At 45.8% G+C, this 21,152-nt stretch overlaps 2 protein-coding genes across 3 annotated transcripts in view; both read left to right on the plus strand.

Annotated features, from left to right (window-relative positions):
* The window catches only part of CEP85L (centrosomal protein 85L), a 224,354-nt gene that overhangs the window by 67,828 nt on the left and 135,374 nt on the right, over positions 1 to 21,152 (plus strand). The window contains exon 1 of one of the 2 annotated variants that reach the window (XM_083176816.1): positions 16,192 to 16,615. The exons of the other annotated variant lie outside the window; for it this stretch is intronic. Within the exon in view, the coding sequence (XP_083032942.1) occupies positions 16,561 to 16,615 (55 nt within the window). The 5' untranslated portion in view covers positions 16,192 to 16,560. Of the gene's footprint in view, positions 1 to 16,191; positions 16,616 to 21,152 lie in introns of those variants that run through there. 2 annotated transcript variants of the gene reach the window in all.
* LOC146063905 (uncharacterized) lies at positions 10,847 to 15,465 on the plus strand. Its single transcript, XM_083176809.1, has 2 exons — positions 10,847 to 12,248; positions 15,264 to 15,465. Exons 1-2 carry the CDS (start codon positions 10,880 to 10,882, stop codon positions 15,317 to 15,319), a joined length of 1,425 nt encoding a protein of 474 aa, XP_083032935.1. The 5' UTR covers positions 10,847 to 10,879; the 3' UTR covers positions 15,320 to 15,465.

The following is a 21,152-nucleotide window of genomic DNA, read 5'->3' on the forward strand; positions in this document are numbered from 1 at the left end:
GGTGAAACCCCTGGGGGTTTGAAATGTACACTATACCCCTAGATGAATTCCCTGAGGGGTGTAGTTTGCAAAATGGGGTCACTTGTGGGGGGCTTCCACTGTATTGGTGCTTTGGGGTCTTGCTAATGCGACATAGCACCCATCAAAATTCCACCAGAATCTGAGCTGCAAAATCCAAAAATCACTCCTTCCCTTCTGAGTCCTGCCATGCACCCAAATGGTATTTTTTGGTCACATATGAGGCATTGCCGTACTCGGGAGAAATTGGGGCACAGATTTTGGGGTGCTTTGTCTCCTTCATTCCTTGTGAAAATGAAAAATTTTGAGCCAGAACTGCATTTTTGTGTAAAAAATGTAATTTTTCATTTGCACAGCCCAGTTGTATCAAAATTGGTGAAACCCCTGGGGGTTTGAAATGTACACTATACCCCTAGATGAATTCCCTGAGGGGTGTAGTTTGCAAAATGGGGTCACTTGTGGGGGGGGTTCCACTGTATTGGTGCTTGGGGGGGCTTGCTAATGCGACATAGCACCCACCAACATTCCACCAGAATCTGAGCTGCAAAATCCAAAAATCACTCCTTCCCTTCTGAGTCCTGCCATGCACCCAAATGGTATTTTTGGTCACATGTGAGGCATTGCCGTACTCGGGAGAAATTGGGGCACAGATTTTGGGGTGCTTTGTCTCCTTCATTCCTTGTGAAAATGAAAAATTTTGAGCCAGAACTGCATTTTTGTGTAAAAAAATGTAATTTTTCATTTGCACAGCCCAGTTGTATCAAAATTGGTGAAACCCCTGGGGGTTTGAAATGTACACTATACCCCTAGATGAATTCCCTGAGGGGTGTAGTTTGCAAAATGGGGTCACTTGTGGGGGGCTTCCACTGTATTGGTGCTTTGGGGGTCTTGCTAATGCGACATAGCACCCACCAAAATTCCACCAGAATCTGAGCTGCAAAATCCAAAAATCACTCCTTCCCTTCTGAGTCCTGCCATGCACCCAAATGGTATTTTTGGTCACATGTGAGGCATTGCCGTACTCGGGAGAAATTGGGGCACAGATTTTGGGGTGCTTTGTCTCCTTCATTCCTTGTGAAAATGAAAAATTTTGAGCCAGAACTGCATTTTTGTGTAAAAAAATGTAATTTTTCATTTGCACAGCCCAGTTGTATCAAAATTGGTGAAACCCCTGGGGGTTTGAAATGTACACTATACCCCTAGATGAATTCCCTGAGGGGTGTAGTTTGCAAAATGGGGTCACTTGTGGGGGGCTTCCACTGTATTGGTGCTTTGGGGGTCTTGCTATTGCGACATAGCACCCATCAAAATTCCACCAGAATCTGAGCTGCAAAATCCAAAAATCACTCCTTCCCTTCTGAGTCCTGCCATGCACCCAAATGGTATTTTTTGGTCACATATGAGGCATTGCCGTACTCGGGAGAAATTGGGGCACAGATTTTGGGGTGCTTTGTCTCCTTCATTCCTTGTGAAAATGAAAAATTTTGAGCCAGAACTGCATTTTTGTGTAAAAAATGTAATTTTTCATTTGCACAGCCCAGTTGTATCAAAATTGGTGAAACCCCTGGGGGTTTGAAATGTACACTATACCCCTAGATGAATTCCCTGAGGGGTGTAGTTTGCAAAATGGGGTCACTTGTGGGGGGGTTCCACTGTATTGGTGCTTGGGGGGTCTTGCTAATGCGACATAGCACCCACCAACATTCCACCAGAATCTGAGCTGCAAAATCCAAAAATCACTCCTTCCCTTCTGAGTCCTGCCATGCACCCAAATGGTATTTTTGGTCACATGTGAGGCATTGCCGTACTCGGGAGAAATTGGGGCACAGATTTTGGGGTGCTTTGTCTCCTTCATTCCTTGTGAAAATGAAAAATTTTGAGCCAGAACTGCATTTTTGTGTAAAAAAATGTAATTTTTCATTTGCACAGCCCAGTTGTATCAAAATTGGTGAAACCCCTGGGGGTTTGAAATGTACACTATACCCCTAGATGAATTCCCTGAGGGGTGTAGTTTGCAAAATGGGGTCACTTGTGGGGGGCTTCCACTGTAATGGTGCTTTGGGGGTCTTGCTAATGCGACATAGCACCCACCAAAATTCCACCAGAATCTGAGCTGCAAAATCCAAAAATCACTCCTTCCCTTCTGAGTCCTGCCATGCACCCAAATGGTATTTTTTGGTCACATGTGAGGCATTGCCGTACTCGGGAGAAATTGGGGCACAGATTTTGGGGTGCTTTGTCTCCTTCATTCCTTGTGAAAATGAAAAATTTTGAGCCAGAACTGCATTTTTGTGTAAAAAAATGTAATTTTTCATTTGCACAGCCCAGTTGTATCAAAATTGGTGAAACCCCTGGGGGTTTGAAATGTACACTATACCCCTAGATGAATTCCCTGAGGGGTGTAGTTTGCAAAATGGGGTCACTTGTGGGGGGCTTCCACTGTATTGGTGCTTTGGGGGTCTTGCTAATGCGACATAGCACCCACCAAAATTCCACCAGAATCTGAGCTGCAAAATCCAAAAATCACTCCTTCCCTTCTGAGTCCTGCCATGCACCCAAATGGTATTTTTTGGTCACATATGAGGCATTGCCGTACTCGGGAGAAATTGGGGCACAGATTTTGGGGTGCTTTGTCTCCTTCATTCCTTGTGAAAATGAAAAATTTTGAGCCAGAACTGCATTTTTGTGTAAAAAATGTAATTTTTCATTTGCACAGCCCAGTTGTATCAAAATTGGTGAAACCCCTGGGGGTTTGAAATGTACACTATACCCCTAGATGAATTCCCTGAGGGGTGTAGTTTGCAAAATGGGGTCACTTGTGGGGGGGTTCCACTGTATTGGTGCTTGGGGGGTCTTGCTAATGCGACATAGCACCCACCAACATTCCACCAGAATCTGAGCTGCAAAATCCAAAAATCACTCCTTCCCTTCTGAGTCCTGCCATGCACCCAAATGGTATTTTTTGGTCACATGTGAGGCATTGCCGTACTCGGGAGAAATTGGGGCACAGATTTTGAGGTGCTTTGTCTCCTTCTTTCCTTGTCAAAATGAAAAATTTTGAGCCAGAACTGCATTTTTGTGTAAAAAATTTAATTTTTCATTTGCACAGCCCAGTTGTATCAAAATTGGTGAAACCCCTGGGGGTTTGAAATGTACACTATACCCCTAGATGAATTCCCTGAGGGGTGTAGTTGGCAAAATGGGGTCACTTGTGGGGGGGTTCCACTGTATTGGTGCTTGGGGGGTCTTGCTAATGCGACATAGCACCCACCAACATTCCACCAGAATCTGAGCTGCAAAATCCAAAAATCACTCCTTCCCTTCTGAGTCCTGCCATGCACCCAAATGGTATTTTTTGGTCACATGTGAGGCATTGCCGTACTCGGGAGAAATTGGGGCACAGATTTTGGGGTGCTTTGTCTCCTTCATTCCTTGTCAAAATTAAAAATTTTGAGCCAGAACTGCATTTTTGTGTAAAAAAATTAATTTTTCATTTTCACTGCCCAGTTGTACCACAATTGGTGAAACCCCTGGGGGTTTGAAATGTACACTATACCCCTAGATGAATTCCCTGAGGGGTGTAGTTTGCAAAATGGGGTCAGTTGTGGGGGGGTTCCTAAATTTTAGCATCTTATGGTGCCTAGAAACCTACATGGTGCCTAAAAAATAATCTCATAAAAAGGAGGCTCCAAAATCAAGTAGGTGCTCCTTCTATTATGAAGCCTGTGGTTTGGTCAACGTGCACACTAGGGCCACATATAGGATATTTATGAAAACAAAAGAATTGGGGGAATCAATTTTTAGTCACATTTCTCTAGTAAAATCTACTGTGTTCCTTAGAAAAATGTATTAAAATTGCAAATCTGCAAAAAAAATGAAATTTTGAAATTTCACCTACACTTTGTTTTAATTCCTGTGAAACACCTAAAGGGTTAACAAACTTACAAAATGCTGTTTTGAATACTGTGAGGGGTGCAGTTTTTGAAATGGCATCATTTATGGGGGTGTCTCACATACAAGTCCCTCAAAGTCACATCAGAACTGAACTGGTCCCTAAAAAAAATCAGTGTTTGAAATTTTCTTGAAAATTTGAAAATTTGCTATTCATATTGTAAGCCTCCTAGTGTCCAAAAAAATTAAAAGGAAGTTGAAATAATGATGGAAACATAAAGTAGACATATGGTCTATGTTAGTTATTAACTATTTTGAGTGGTATGATTATTTGTCTCACAAGCAGAAAATTTAACATTTTGCAAATTGCTAAATTTTCCATTTTTTTACGACATTTTGGTATTTTTCACAAAAAAACACAGACTGTATCGACCCAAATTTACCACTAATTTGAAGTACAATGTGTCACGAGAAAACAATCTCAAAATCACTGGGATAAGTAAAAGCAAAAAAAAGTTATCCCCACTTAAGTGATACATGTCAGATTTGAAAAAAAGGGCTCTGTCAGGAAGGCAAAAACATGCTGTGTCAGGAAGGGGTTAATAATAACACTAATAATGTTATTTCTATAGCACCTTTATCCTAAAAGCACAAAATACAAAACAAACTTAATAGTGGATATTAGTAACATTCTTGAGTAAATAGGAAAGTATTGCATGCATCTATTTTTGGAGATTCTGCAGTGGAGGCCTCTTGAACTGTGCAGGGAAGAAAGTTCCATAGTTGGAGAGTCGAAAGATGGAAGCTAGACCCTCAGCTAGACAGCCATTTAGAGCCAGGTGTAATTGCTTATGCTGCCGGCAACCACTAGAGGGCCCCCCAATGGACCTATTAAAATGTAGCTCCTTTTGGGTGTGTTGGGCTGTTCGTGCCAACATTTCAGCTCACAGCCCATGCTTAAACTGGTTACTTTTTATGGCATTCCTATAAGTTTGGTTAGGTTTAGCCACTATTAATGGCAATACCTGACCTTAATGGGCAAAATCAGTGTGAAGAAAAACATTAACTGCATATCAGCCCGCAATCTCCAGTTGCTTTAGATGAGAGATCAGGTGTACTATGACCATTGAATCTGGCCAATATTGGCAGCGGCGGAGACCCGATGGGTTGCAGGAATCTTCAATGCATACACACTTGCTGATGCTGGCAGGGAGGGAGCAGCGGGGGGAGCAGTGACCATGCTACAGCCACACCATGGCCCTTGTCAACGAGGGAGAGGGTCATTAACAATGCGCGGGAGCGTGCATTGTTAACGATATAGAGTGTACAAACTAGACAAGATAGTAAATAATATCACTCAGAAGGACACTTCTGAGCAATATCTTTTACTATCTTATCTAGTGTGTATGGGGATTGAGAGTTGTTATTGGCATCTCAGTACCTGGAGAAAAGGACAGGTACAGTTGTGTGTCATAGCAGTGGTAGACCATGCCATGATGTCTGATTATTTCACCCAGTATTAGCATGTATTCTGAAAAAATGGGATATACAGTAGTATAGAACCATATGGGACACCAGAGCAGTGGCACTGGTGATGATGAGTAGGTACTTGTTTCCTATCTGGGCGCCCACGATTTTAATCGCGGGCATCGGGGGTAAAATCGGGGCCATCGCGGCCGCTAAAAAATCGGGTGCGATGTGCCAGACGCGATGCCCGCGATTTTCCCATAGAGAACAATGTTAAATGCCTCAATTTACCCGCGATGACCACGATTTACCATAGGAAACAATGTTAAATGGATCAATTTACCCAAATCAGCATAGGAACAATAGTAAATGGGCCAAAAACACCCCTGAACACTGAAATGTCCCCCCAAAAGTAGTTGACGCCACCCCGCCATCAACGTGAACCCGAAGCGTGGCGAGCGCAGCGAGGCCGCGAGGGGCGGCGGTACGCGTCCTCCGACCTTTTCATGCCCTACTATCCACTAGGGCGTGGAGTGAGAATAGAATAGTGTGGCGAGCGTAGCGAGCCACCGAGCCCGAAGCGTGGCGAGCGCAGCGAGCCCCGCGAGGGGACGCGGATACCTTCACAGGTAAACGCGTCCCTTTGAGGGCTTCCCAGGTGTCCGCGTCGCCATGGACACCTGGGAAGCCCGCGAGGGGACGCGTATAACTGTGAAGGTATTCGCGTCCCCTCGCGGGGCTCGCTGCGCTCGCCACGCTTCGGGCTCGGTGGCTCGCTGCGCTCGCCACACTATTCTATTCTCACTCCACGCCCTAGTGGATAGTAGGGCATGAAAAGGTCGGAGGACGCGTACCGCCGCCCCTTGCGGACTCGCTGCGCTCGCCACGCTTCGGGTTCACGTTGATGGCGGGGTGACGTCAACTACTTTTGGGGGGACATTTTTATGTTCAGGGGTGTTTTTGCCCCATTTCCCATTGTTCCCTATGATAATTTGGGGAAATTGATCCATTTAACATTGTTTCCTATGGTAAATCGCGGGTCAATTGGGACATTTAACATTGGTCCCTATGTAAAAATCGCGGTAATTGCGTCGGTCGCATCGCATGTCATTATAATGACATGCGATGTACCCGCGATGGGCGCCCAGATAGGAAACAAGTACCGATGAGTATATTCTAGAACAAAGGTGGCCAACCAGTGGCTCTTGCAGCTTTTTTCTTAATCAGATGTGGCTCCCACACCTGTGGCACTACTGCTTGTGCAGAATGTTTTTCCCTTTTCCCTTGTGGGGATGTTTTTCAGTGGCAGAAACTAGGAGACTAGTCAGGAATCAGGATAGAGGGAAAGATGAATGCAGCATGGTACGGATACATCCTGGATGAAAACCTGCTCCAGAGCGCTCTTGGCCTCAGACCAGGGTGACAGTTCATCTTTCAGCAGGACAACGACCCTAAGCACACAGCCAAGACATCAAAGGAGTATCTTCAGGACAACTCTGTGAATGTTCTTAAGTGGCCCAGCCAAAGTCCATACTGGAATCCAATTGAACATCTCTGGAGAGATCTGAAAATGGCTGTGCATTGACTCTTCCCATACAACCTGATGGAGCTTAAGAGGTGCTGCAAAGAGGAATGGGCGAAACTGGCCAAAGATAGGTGTGCCAAGCTTGTGGCATCAGATTTAAAAAGACAAATATTTGGTACAGTCCTCAGGGTACAGCCCAAATGTGACACAATACCAGCATAAAATACCCTAACAAGATCCCCCGCCCACCAATACAATGAACGCTCACCTGAGCCCGTTGTTCACACCGCGGATTCAGCGTGAAATGAGCTTTGAAAACAAGTGATACAAGCATTAACCATACAATGCCTGAATTATAAAAAAGTATACAAAAATACACACAAAAACAACAAGAAAATTAAAAACAGTAACCAACATCAGATAGCAATTTACAAATAGACATATGTATGTAATAATACAGTATCCTATAATCAATAGATGAAACTATGATATGCTAATAATTATGTATACTAGGACCTGCAATAGAAAAGGGGCAGTGATATTCATGCATTATATTAATAATATTCATAATATTATGTTGTAGAAACAACAATGTAATATAGAGTTGCCCTCAAATCACAAAAAACAGGAGAACCAGAAAAACAACCGATGTAGTCCATGCTGCTCATTGAGCCCACTTGTGTCGATAGTGTCCAATACATGGATCCACCTCGCCTCAGCCTGTAACAACATTTTCCCCCTATTTCCTCCCCTAGGGGGCAGGGGTACATGATCCTGAATTTTAGACCTGAGGCTCGCAATACTATGGCCCTTGCTGACGCAATGCCTCGCCACTGGCTGTTCGCTGACACCACTGGTCAGTGCCTGCCTAATGGCGTGGTGATGATTTGCCATCCTCTCTTTGAATTGACATTCTGTCTTGCCACATAGTAAAGACCACATGGGCAAGAAAGTACATATACCACAAATTTTGTGGAGCAAGTAACCGCAAATCTTATGGGATCTTGCGTCCTGTGTGGGGATGATTGATAGAATTTCCTACCAACATAGATCTACAGGTAGTGCACCCCACACACCTGTAACACCCCGCTGGGCGGGTTAGAAAATGCGTGGAGACAGCCCTCTTAGTGAGCTCACTAATGTCTAACTTCACAAAGAAATTAATCCTGGTTCTGTGCTTCCTTAGGCTGCCAGAGATAGTTACCAGTGAAGGGTATTCCCAAATCCTTCAATACAACAAAGACAAACAATAAGAAAGATAGTAACTTCAAGCAGCGCCACAGGTAGGATCCTACCTGTGGCGCCGCTTGAAGTTACTATCTTTCCTATTGTAATGTCTAACTTCAGCAGTAGGTCACTAAGATTTTTTCCTCTCTTATAGGCCGGCATGATCTGCATTTTATTCAGACCATGCAGGTCCCTATCAGAGGTAATTAATGGCCAGTGTCATTTAACCTTTTTAGTGACCGTATTGCTGTTAATAGCAAATTGATTAACCCATGGAATTTTCTGGGGCGGGGTGAGGCGGCGGGGGGGCAGGGGGCGGTCCGCCGGGCTGAAAGTGGTTAATCTTTCAGCCCGGCAGGCGTACACACATGGCGATGATGGATGAAAAACCATCCATCATCGCCACATCTGCTGGTAAAACCAGCAGATGAACCACTTAACTAGTGATGATGCGGGAGCGCGCATCATCGCTAGTCGGCAATCTGGGGGGCATGCACACTGGGCGATTTTCAGCCGAAAATCGCTCAAAACGGCTGTTTTGACCGATTTTCTGCTGAAAATCGTCAAGTGTGTATGGGCCTTTACAGAGGCCTACTCCTAAAGTGAGTATGGTACGCACACAATATGTTTTAAACGTTGATTGTCCCATACCTACTCCAGACGACAGTACGGGGTTTACATATTGGGTCTTTCTAATTCTTTTATACCATCCGTCGAGCTTTCTACGGACATCAGCCCACCGCTGACATTGGATTCTCCCCAAAAGATACCCAGATGCGTCTGTACCAGCTAAATTAATCTGTGATTATGGTACGCATCCCATGCCGAATTTTTGAGTCTGCACTTGTGGTGAACCCCGCACAGATCTAAAGAAACCTTTATGCGCAGTATTCCCATTTCACAAGCGTGAGTACAGGAACGCTTTCAGATACCCATTCCCCGATTTCTGTTTAAAGACATCCTTATCTTGACAGGAGTTTTCCATTGACACATGATTTAATTTTCTTTACATATTTCATCCATCTGAAAACTCAATGGATGTGTTGACAACTTTTCATCGCCCCTGGTCCACTTCTCTATAAACTGCATTGATACGGGGTTGAATGGTGACCCTTCTTTTTGGACTTGGCAGAAGAAAAGCAAATGCGCCTTGGGACTGATTCATTTGTTTGTTTTTGTACAATATATATACCACATTTTTAGTTTAGAGAATCCCGCCCATAGTACCTAATTGAAGTATCCAGCGTGCCTCACATCTCAATAAGAGTAAACCACGATTCCCACCATGTAATGTGGATGGGACGTGTCTATCATTGTATATCTGATGGTTGTTACCAGTACTATTTTTCGGGAAAAATAGGTCCAGGAACTCCAGTTCTGGAGGCGGATCAATTAAATAAAAAAATATATATACAATAAGGAGAGGGAGGGAGAGTTAGATGTATATATTGTATTTAGAAACAAAGGCACTCACAGGTGACTTTAAATAAAACTTATCTTATGGAAAGTACATTTTCAGTTCATGATGATGTCATATTTAATTAGAGGTTCAGGAACTGAGTTCCTGCTGGTTCCTGCTGAAAAATAGCCCTGGTTGTTACATTATGTTTCTCAGACGCAAAGTGACGCACCACTGGCTTCTTACTGGAAATAGCACTTTTTTGGGTACTTGTTTACTAGCACGGTGCCCACGATATTAAGTTTTATGGCATCGCATGCCATATGCCCGCATGCAATTTTAAATTGTATAAGCCCCTATACGATTTTTATTTGTATAAGCACCCTAATGGGTGCTTACAATGTTAAATGCACCCCCACGCCACCCCCACTATCAACACCAACCCGAAGCGTGGCGAGTGCAGCAAGCCCACGAGGGGCGGCGGTATGCGTCCTCCGACCTTTTCATACCCCCACTATCCACGTCGGCGTGGAGTCGATTTTATATAGTGTGGCGAGCGCAGCGAGCCTCCGAGACCGAAGCGTGGCAAATTACTGTACATGTATTCCGCTGCGCTCGCCACGCTTCGGGCTCGGTTGCTCGCTACACTATCAAAAATCAACTCCACATCCTATGGATAGTGGGGGTATGAAAAGGTCGGAGGATGCATACCGCCGCCCCTTGCGGGCTCGCCACGCTTCGGGTTGGCCTTGATAGTGGGGGTGCTTTTAACATTGTAAGCACCCATTACCCATTACGTTGCTTATACAATTAATTATCTTATAGGGGGCACATTTAACATTGAAAACACCCATTAGGGTAAATCGTATACCATTGTATATGGGATACAATGGCATACAATGCGATGGTATACAATTTAAAATTGTATAACATCGGCTGCCATCGCGTAACATTGCATACCATCGTATGCCTTATGGTATGCGATGGGCGCCATGCTAGGAAACAAGTACCCTTTTTTTATAGCAGACCTATGAGTGGCCATCCACTTTTCGAATGGCCGCTCAGTCTTGCTCACATAAAACAAGCCACATGGGCATACAATTTTTGTTCGTCGGGAGGCTTGCCACCTAGCAACAGCTGGTGGGTTAGGGTGGCAAGCCTCCCGAATGCGCAGAAAGGTAAAGTGAAAAAAAATTTTCACTTACCTTTCCCCTGCTCTAGGGAGCGGGTCCGGGTGCCGGGCGCGTGCACGCGCCGGGCGCGCGCGCGCACGCTGGTCACGTGCACGCTCGCGCTCTCCTGAGCCCAGGATCCCGCCCCCTAGCTTTAGTTTTTTCTTCAGCGCGACAGAGATGGAGGACTCTGTGTCTGTCTCAGCAACAGACACACTGTACAAGTCCCCATCTGTCAGCAAGTGGGCAAAAATGCCCAGAAAGAGGAGGCAACAACTGTCTGAGGACAGTTCCTCCTCAGAAGATAATATTATTATTAAGAGAAAAAAGTGCACAGTCCCTGTCAGCTCTGAGGGGAGCAGGGACAGCTCCCAGTCCGAGAGGGAGACACCTGGTGGTCAGCAACAGTCTCCCTCAGTGTTTCCTCAGAAAAAGGTGAGGAAACACACCACAAAAAAGAAACATACAGACAATGTTTCTCACAGAGACGCCCGTACGGGAGAATACGTCTCTTTCCCGGGTATTGCCCGTAGCCGGAATACCCAAATGGTGCGTGACATACCACCATCTTCTGCCCACGGCCGGCAAAAACACACTGCCTCTGAACGGCAGCAATTGCTAACCCAGTCCCATAAGGGTTCTAGCAAGCAGCATGCGCTGCCTAAACCTCACGACTATAGTGAGACAGTAACCCCTCAGGTAGACTGGGAGTCAGAGGAGGTTACTAGAACGTCCGCATCCACTAAAAGGGGCGAGTACAGCGACCTGCAGATGGCCAGGGTACAATTGGCAGGCAGAACGCCACCCAATAAATTATACGCCTCTCATTGGGCACTTAATGAACGCTCAGAGGTTTATAATTTTGCCCAGTTAGCATTCAGAACTGCTCTGGTAAAAGAGGACGAAATGGTTCTAAGAAGCCATACGGGCATTCCAGATATACCAGCCCTATTTGCTCCCGAAATCGACCCGGCACTCAGCTCACTAATAGGGGAAAAAACCCAAAGTGACGCTAATGATAAGCTATTAAGGAAAATACAGCTGAAAGTGGCAGATGCAGCTGGTCCCCTCCTCTTTGTCCTCGATAAGGCAGAAAAAGAGGGAGAATGTGGGGGTTCTCTAGATTCCCTAATAGCATCTAAGAACGCCCTCCTTAAGGCCATTAGCAGAGCCACTTTAATGATTGGCCAAACTTTTGATTATATATCAAATACCCGCAGAGTACGCTGGCTCACAAAAGCGGGTTTAACTAACCTCGCACCTAAGCCCGTGGAGGTACCCAACCTGGCAGATGGAGACCTGTTCGGTCCAGACTTCATTAATGAGGTTAAGATAAGATACAAAGCCCGTAGATCCTTCTCAGATCTCAAAGGCCCCCAATCCTCCAGAAGACCCTTTTCCCAAGAGGGTCGAGCTGCGTCAGCCAGTGGTTCGGCCCGAGACTACAGTGGCGCCACCAGAGGATCGAGAGGAGGCTCCTACAGGACAAGACCCACGAGAGGTGGAACGTCCTACAACAGGAACCCCTCAAGGAGAGATACAGGTTATGGTAAGTCCCGTACACATAACCCCCCACCTTGGCCTCTCACAAGCTGTAACAGTTTGGAAAACAATATCCACAGACAAGTGGATTTTGAAAATTATAGAGAAAGGGCTATCCCTACCTCTTATCCATTTTCCGCGCCAAGCATTTCCCTGTACAAGGAACTGCAGCCCACTGCTAGACGAAGTGTTGTCCATAGCACTATCCCAGGGCAAGATAGAATTAGCAGACATAACCAAAAAAGGTTGGATCAGCCACCTTTTCCCTATAAGAAAAACAGATGGCACTTACAGACCCGTCCTGAATGTAAAAAACCTAAATCGCTTCATAAGAAGACGCACATTCAGGATGGAGGGCTTACCAGAAGTCCCATTCCTACTTTCCCAAAACGACTACTGTATCAAGGTAGACCTCAAAGAGGCCTTCCATTCGATACGGGTCTGCAAAAACCACAGAAGATTCCTAAGATTCTTCTGGAAGGACACACTATATCAATGGACGGTGATGGTCTTCGGGCTGTCGAACGCACCGTACACTTTTACTCGTCTGATGAAGGCGGTAGTGTCTCACCTCCGTCAGAAGGGCATCCGTTGCCTAATATATCTGGACGATCTACTTGTAGTTCACCCAGACAGAGAGACTCTCCTCTCACAACGGGATCTAACCACGACCCTTCTCCTAGATTTGGGCTTCGCCATAAACTACCCCAAATCAATCCTGGTCCCATGTCAGTCAATAATATTCCTGGGATTCCTAATAGACTCCACTTCCTTCTCGATATCAGTCCCACCAGAGAAATGGACGGAAGTACAGACAGTAATTTCTCGTACCCTCCATCGCCAGCTGTCGATGAGGGACTTAGCCAAACTCATAGGGAAAATGAGAGCTCTGGGTCCCGGATTTCTGCAAGTCCCTCTCCTATGCAGATTTTCCCAATTCCTCCTAGGGAACCTACTCAGGAAGGGTTTTTCCTGGAGAGAGAAAATCCAATTAACCCCCCCAGTTCGAACAGAAATAGAGAACTGGACAATTCTTCCCTTACCAACACCCAGACCTCTATTGGACCCAATACCAAACATAATAATTTCCTCAGACGCTTCCCTGATGGGTTGGGGGGCATGCACACAGAACAAAGCAATAAGGGGAGTTTGGTCCACCCAGGAAACCAGGTTCCACATAAATCTATTAGAGCTGAGGGCGGCCAAACTAGCACTACACTCCCTCATTCCTCCCCAATCTCAAGGGATTTCGGTACAGATCTGCTTAGACAACAGGACGGCAGTTTCATACCTGAACAGGATGGGAGGCACCAAATCTCTCCATCTCTGTCTAGAAGCAGTAGAGATTTGGAATTGGGCAGTCCAGAGGAACATTCTCCTCACAGCCGTTTATATACCGGGGGAATTAAACGAACTGGCAGACTCTTTATCCAGGGACCATCTTTCTTTAGACAGAGTAACCCTCAGACCACAGGTTTTCCAGAACATTATCAAAACGTTCGGAATCCCGGGGATAGACCTGTTTGCGACCCCATCCAATGCACAAGTTCCTACCTTTGTCTCCAGGGTATGGACGAAGGGAGCATCACACATGGATGCTATGTCCTTCCCATGGACAGACCTTTCCCTTCCATATGCATTTCCCCCTCCAGCCTTACTGCTAAAAGTCCTACACAAGATCAGGATAGACAGAGTACCCCACATAATCCTGGTCTACCCAGTCTGGCCCTCCAGGATCTGGTTCCCTTTAGTCAATCAGTTGCGCAAGGGACCCAAGATCCCCCTAGGTCTCCCCAGAGAATGTTTTCAGGGGACCCCAGACCTCCTCCAGAAACTGCCACAATCCATGTGGATAGCGACATTACTCGGCTATTAGCAAACGCCAACTTATCTTCGGCATCAGTAACACTAATCAATGCCTCTCTGAGACCCAGAACTAGGGCCAGATACCGAGCTATCATTAACGAATACAGTACATGGGTAGCTACTCGGTCTCAAGCCCTCTCTTCCAATACCCTCAACTTAGCCTTAGACTTCTTAGCAGCTAAGTTCGAAGCTGGCCTGGCATCTACTACCATACGCTCTTACGGCTCGGCCTTAGCATTATTGGTCCCCGGTCTTACAGAGAACAAGCTCTACCTACGTCTTCTGAAGGGAGCTTTCCTCTCCAGACCATGTGGTCCCCGCTACTCTAGCACATGGGACACCGAACCATTTTTACAATTCCTAGCCTCCATAGGCCTTACATCGGACATGGGTATGTTATCCAGAAAGCTAGCATCCCTACTAGCCTTAGCCTTTGCTGCGAGAGGCGCTGAACTCAGCCTCATACACATGTCAGACCCATGGCTGACACAAACCCCATTAGGCTTTCACATAATCCTAAAGGGTCACACAAAAACCAGCTCTCTAAGCAACCCGCTGGTAGAGTTTGACATACTGAAAGACCATTCAGATGAGGACCTGTGTCTAGTTACATGCTTGACACATTACCTCCAAATGACATCCCCGATTCGAGGCGTCCATTCCCAGTTATTCATTACATGCCGGAAACCCTTCCGTCCTGCTAGACCATCTACTATCCGTGGATGGATAGTAGCCGCAATGAACCTGGCCGGAATAGACACATCAACCTTCAAATGTCATTCAATTAGGGGTGCAGCCGTAACTTCCGCTGCAGCCAAGGGCTTACCTCTGCAATCGATAATGCAAGCTGCCCGTTGGTCATCCAGCCATACGTTTGTAAAACACTACTGGAGACCCACTGATCCTCAAAGGATCGAGTTCATTAGAGCAACCACCAGGTATGTGGTAGTCTACCCACCAGCTGTTGCTAGGTGGCAAGCCTCCCGACGAACAAACAGTAGTTTGCAGGAATCTATGACCTGCAAACTTCCTTTGTTCTAGGGAATAGGATTGCCACCTAGCAACAGCTCCCACCCAACCCACCCTAGACCTTGCTAGGTCCGTTGGTTACTCTAACTCAATTCTATAATCCTGTAATTCTCGTCTGCCCTTCCAGGCGCACCAAAAGGCCAGAAGAAGCCGCAGGCACAACCAGCTAAGGAGAACAAGTAGATCCGTCTGGCTCATCCGCCCACAGTTTCAAGTCGACCACTTGGTCCTTCTCATTGGACTCTACCTTCTATAGACCGTATTGCTGGTCCTAGTTAGTCCTTACTAGTTCTTGTTTCACTTACGTGATTATGTTCAGTAAAATCCTTCGTTGCACCTAATTCTCTTTGTCATTATTCCCTAATAGTTTGACTAAGGTGTTCCATCCAGATGTTCTAATTGGGATTGCCATCGGCGACCTTCCGAAAAAACTAAAGCTAGGGGGCGGGATCCTGGGCTCAGGAGAGCGCGAGCGTGCACGTGACCAGCGTGCGCGCGCGCGCCCGGCGCGTGCATGCGCCCGGCACCCGGACCCGCTCCCTAGAGCAGGGGAAAGGTAAGTGAAAATTTTTTTTCACTTTACCTTTCTGCGCATTCGGGAGGCTTGCCACCCTAACCCACCAGCTGTTGCTAGGTGGCAATCCTATTCCCTAGAACAAAGGAAGTTTGCAGGTCATAGATTCCTGCAAACTACTGTAAGATTTGCAGGATAATGTATGAGGAATGTACAGGGGGCTCTGTCAGTGACCCGGGCCCCCGAAGGCTTAATCCGGGCCTGACTGTAACATAACAAAATGTGGGAAAAGGTGAATCGCTGTGAATACTTTCAGGATGCACACTGTATTTTGAATACATAAATAAAACCATCCAGATAATAACAGTGACAGATGGTCCTAGAAAGGATCGCTGCAGTAGCAGCATAGGTTGTGCCAGGAGGAGAGAGGCATGGGTGGCTATAGAGATACTTGTGTGTGTGGGCGAGTGCGACTGTGTGCCGGACTCTGGGTTGGTGAGTGGCAGCAGCCAATGCCAGTGACTGCAGCAGCAGCGCCGGAGGAGCCGGAGTGCCTGTGCTGTTCTGCTTTCTGCCTCCGCCCATCCTCCTCCTCCTCCTCCTGCTCCCCGGCTCTCCCCCCGCATGCAATCGCAATCTTCCATCCAGGAGTCAGCCGCACAGCATCCCGGCCCTGAGCCCCCGGAGAGCCGCCAGCCACACACACAGCTCACAGCGGGCAGAGGCAATGAGTGCCGGTGGGGTAGTACACGGGGGATCCGGAGTATGGGATCCTGAGGCTGGCATAGCTGAGTAATCGGTGTCTCGGCTGCACACAGGCCGCCCGGAGCCCGGATCTGTACTTGGCAATCACTTTCTCGGTGGCGGCGCGGATCTGCCCCCCTGAGCCGCTGTGACGCCCCCCGCAGGTATGTGGGGGAGGATGCTCTCCGATTACGGATCCGGATTCAGCACTCTCACCCCAGGTACGTGCCCGGAGACCCCAGTGCTGCGGCCAGTGACAGTCGAGCCCAGCACAGGCAGCAGAGTCAGACAATGGAAGCGGCAGCTGTGCCCCGTTATGTGGGCAGCTGTGCGTGCGCGATCCGCTGCCAGCAACACTCCACAGTCTCCCTTCTCAGGGGGTAGTAGTGTGATCTATAGCATATACCGTAGATAGAAGTCATTCCAAAGTTACCTGATAGGTCAGTGAGGCCATTCATTCAGATCAGGAGAAGGAGGTTGCCTGTGCCTCATGCCTCTGATGTGTAATAATCACTGCTCAGTGTGATCCCCCATAGGCATTGCGTTACATTGGGTAGATCAGCACTGTCCTATATTGTGGATTATTGGAAATTTTGCATTTCTCAATTGCAGAGTACTGTGTGTGTATGTGGTCAGTGACTTCCTGTATCTATATACACATACACAAGGGTGCTAAGTATCCTGTATACAAGCTCAGCACTCAATCAGGAACAATCTGGAATTCATGTACGAAGGCCTAAACCATATTTGCACATACATGCTCACACATCATGCTCAGGAATAGTCCATGCATTTTACAGTTTACCACACCAATAATATATATATAGCAATGATAAATAGTTTTGCATGCAAGCACTGCAACTTTGTCCTTGACATTGTATATTACATAGCATATCAGAGCACGTACACATCTTATCTCCTGCTTTCCTCTAAAGGAGTTCTCTAGCCCCTAAATTGCTAAATGGTGGCTGTGACTCATTTAAAGGAAGTTACAGTAGTTTAGTGGATGTTGGCTGATCAGATCAGCCATTCCTCCCCCCGAGCTGTAGCAGACAGCCACTGCTATTTTGCTTTTGTTTTCACATTGCCAGTTGTCCCTTATAAGAAATTCCCAGGGACCCCTTTGCTTGTAAACAATAAATGTTTTAATTATAATTTCCATTTTATAGCAATATCGCCTGTAGGATCAGCGTTACAGGCTGAAATGTTATGAATACACAAATGTTGTCTATTGGGGTGCACATGGAGAATATATATATATATATATATATATATTCTAGTTTGTGCTCCCCCATCTTATTGGCATAAGCTGAGGAGATCTCATTTGACAATTGTCAGGCTGAAGGCTATGTTCAAAGTCTGAGCTACCAATGACAGCCACAGACAATCCCATTAGGTCCTAATTGTGTGATTAGCCCTCTCACAGCCTGCAGCATATGCTGATAGTAGTTTAGGAGTTAATGCTGCCTTATGGTCTTCCTATTGTTCTCTGTAATTGTTTCTTTGCTAATCTCCTAAACACCATCTTTGTGATTTTTATTGTGTGCGCCATAGTAACTTTCTGTTTTGCTCCTGGCATTTCATTTCTTTGCCAAGTTACTTGTGCTTCTGTGTGGCGTTCTTACTATTTTTTTACATTTTGGCACCTAACACTATTCAGATTTCTTGTGACCTTTTGCTGGAAGTTTCTTCGTGTGGATGGATCTTGCTAAAATACATTGTCTTGCAGTAGCACATGGTTTTGTGTATTTTTGTAGACAACCGCATTTCCAAGCTCCTGGGTGCATAGTCCTTCATCTAAAGCGTTTGCAGATTGTTAAGTAAGCTTTTATGTTTGATGCCTGTATTTGGACAGGGAGAGGAAATAGGAGGGATTTCAGGCTGCCCCTGGGCACTGACCTACAACTCCTCTCATCAGCAAGGGCTGCTAACACATGGAAACATGGTGCTTATCAGGGACACGCAAAGCTGATACTAAGCACCTATCACAAGAGCAGGCAACCCTTCCTCATGCACTGTAACTAACAAAGCTGTTTTCACTTACATCACTATAATAAAACTATTTTGGCCTAGATTCATTAGTATGCGACTATGCAGAAAAAATGTGCTCTGCATTTAATTATCGAGGGTCTCACATTTTGATTTATTGCTGGTGTGTGTGTGTGTGTGTTATATGCAGTTGTAGTGAAAAGTGGCATATTCTAGTTAGAAGCTTTATTTGTCGCTAACTTACATAAAGTTATGTCATGGTGGTCTTTTTACACCAATGCAGAATCAATATCCTGAATGTGTTGTAAAATGGGTAAGTACAGTATAATGCAAATTTATCAGCAACAGCTTTCACTTATTGAGTTTCCAGCAAAACTTTTATGATTCTGTATTGTAAATTTATTTCAAAGTTCAACACTGGGGTTGTGTCTGTATGAGTACAGCTGCTGAAGTAAGTATGAGAGGCCCCGATTGACTCTTACACACATTGCAGAACGCGTCATCTGCCTCTTGGCAAGACCACTTGTCAGTATTGCTTAGCATGCAGCATTTTGTGTGTATGACATGAGACCCAGAACACTCTCCCTCATTACTGGTACATTGGCATGAACGGGGAACATGCCACCAATATCACATGGGTGCACCTATGCACAGAAGATAATGTTTGTATACTCATTAACTTCACTTCTGCCAGTAAAGAGGGATTTTCCTGATATCCCAACAATGTTTTTTATTGGGCTGTCCGGTCAGATCGCTCATTTAAAAAAAACAGACAAACAAAAATAAGTTTGCTTAATTAGATAGACCCCTTTCTCCACTCTTTTCACTGCTTCATACATCAACCCCATTATTTTTTTAGACAGTTTGGGGTGAAATGCAATAGAATGAGAGTTTCAGAAAGTGAGAGATTTGGTAAATTTCCAGTTTTTTTTAAAGCGTCAATCATTTACACTGAAAAACCAGGTTCTTGTGTATTATCACGGCGCCCACTAAGCAAATAGCTTAGTGGGCTATTCTGCGTAGGAAAATCGCATCGCGTACCGTCTATAGTGGTATGCGATATCCATGTTAACTGTACAGGAGTGCTTATACAGGTTGAGTATCCCGTATCCAAAATGCTCGGGACCAGGAGAATTTTGGATAACGGATTATTCCGTATTTCGGAATATTTTAATATTTCAATGATGTATTTTGAAGTATCTTGCATGTATGCTGTATAAACACATAATATACACACAAATATATTTTATTACCACATAAAATACACACAAATATATTTTAATTGTTCAAAAAACAAGGTTTCAAAACGTGAAACAAAATGTGTGTACTATCTCAGCACTGAATTTGAATGCCAAGCAATCATTGTCTTGCACATATATAGTGCCAGTTACATATCATGTCCCCAGTGATGCTGTTACAAATGTCCCCAGTGAGTTTTTAGCAAAAAAAATTTTTTTTTTTACTTTCTGGAATGTCCGTATTTCGGAATAATTCGGATAACGGATACTCGGATACGGGATACTCGACCTGTACAATTAAATATCGCATAGGATTGCATGGCACCAAATGCGATGGGATGTGATGCAATGCGATATTTCATTGTACAAACACCCATGGTATCAGATGTGATGGGTGCTTACTATGACGTGATGCAAGCACCTCTGGCATTGTTTTGCATCACCCCCAGTATCCACGTCAGCCCAAAGTGTGGCGAGCAGCGGCGGAACGCGTCCTCCGACCTTTTCATACCCCCACTATCCACGACGGCGTCGAGCCACCAAGCCCGAAGCGTGGCGAGCATACGCGGAATAAATGTAAAGTAATCTGCATCCCATCACGGGGCACGCAGCGTTCGCCACACTATATAAGATCAACTCCACGCCGACGTGGATAGTGGGGGTATGAAAAGGTCGGAGGACGCGTTCCGCCGTCGCTCGCCACGCTTCGGGCTGACGTGGATACTGGGGGTGATGCAAAACAATGCCAATTCCTCAGGGTGTCGCCCTGGTGACACCCTGAGGAAGGATGGTTAAATGCATTGGTGTTTGAGGACGCTGGACCCAGGAGAGACCACTATCCACCCCTTATATCTGGGTACATCATTTGGATCCTTCTCATTCTGGGTGAGATGGATGAAAAGTGTTGTCTATTGGTTTCACCTGCTAAAGCGCCTGTTTTAATACTTTTATCCTGGATTTTAATTTGTATATGGAATAAATTCTACTTTTGAGACTACTGGCATATCTCGTATCCTGAAGTGGGGAGAATTGTGTGACAAAGATACTGCTAGGAGAACATAGGGACTGGTACACAGGTCAGTCCACTTTTTATTTAAGTATACTGATGTTGTTTGTGAAGATTTGATTACCACAAAGATACCTTTTATGGGAAAGTCAGGACCTCTCCCAAGGTCAGTATTGTTTACTGACTAATACAAAGTGTGGGACCTTTTGGAGAGTGTGGTCCTATAAACCCTTTTTGGACTCATTAGAAGACTCCTAATTGCGTACAGCGTCCGTGGCGAGTACCGGAGCAGGGGGACTGAATGCGACTGCCGGGGAGTCACCGTGGATCCCAGCGTGAGTCAGCGGGGATCAACGCGGTGCCCAGGCCCGAGGAGGATAAGTATAGAACAGCCATTTTACCCCCACTATCCACGTCATACCCCCAGTATCTATGTTGGTGTGGAGTTGATTTTATAAAGTGTGGCGAGCGCAGTGAGCCACCGAGCCCGAAGTGTGGTGCTGCGCTCGCCACACTTTATAGAAT

The sequence above is a fragment of the Crinia signifera genome, chromosome 3, assembly GCF_055691185.1.
Source record: "Crinia signifera chromosome 3, ASM5569118v1, whole genome shotgun sequence".
In the NCBI taxonomy this organism is placed as follows: domain Eukaryota; kingdom Metazoa; phylum Chordata; class Amphibia; order Anura; family Myobatrachidae; genus Crinia; species Crinia signifera.

Excerpts from the sequence above, each read along its gene's own strand:
- LOC146063905 (XM_083176809.1), top strand. The coding sequence starts at position 10,880 with ATGGAGGACTCTGTGTCTGTCTCAGCAACAGACACACTGTACAAGTCC. Across the intron at positions 12,249-15,263 it reads AAGGAGAGATACAGGTTATG|GCGCACCAAAAGGCCAGAAG; the intron begins GTAAGTCCCGTA and ends CTGCCCTTCCAG.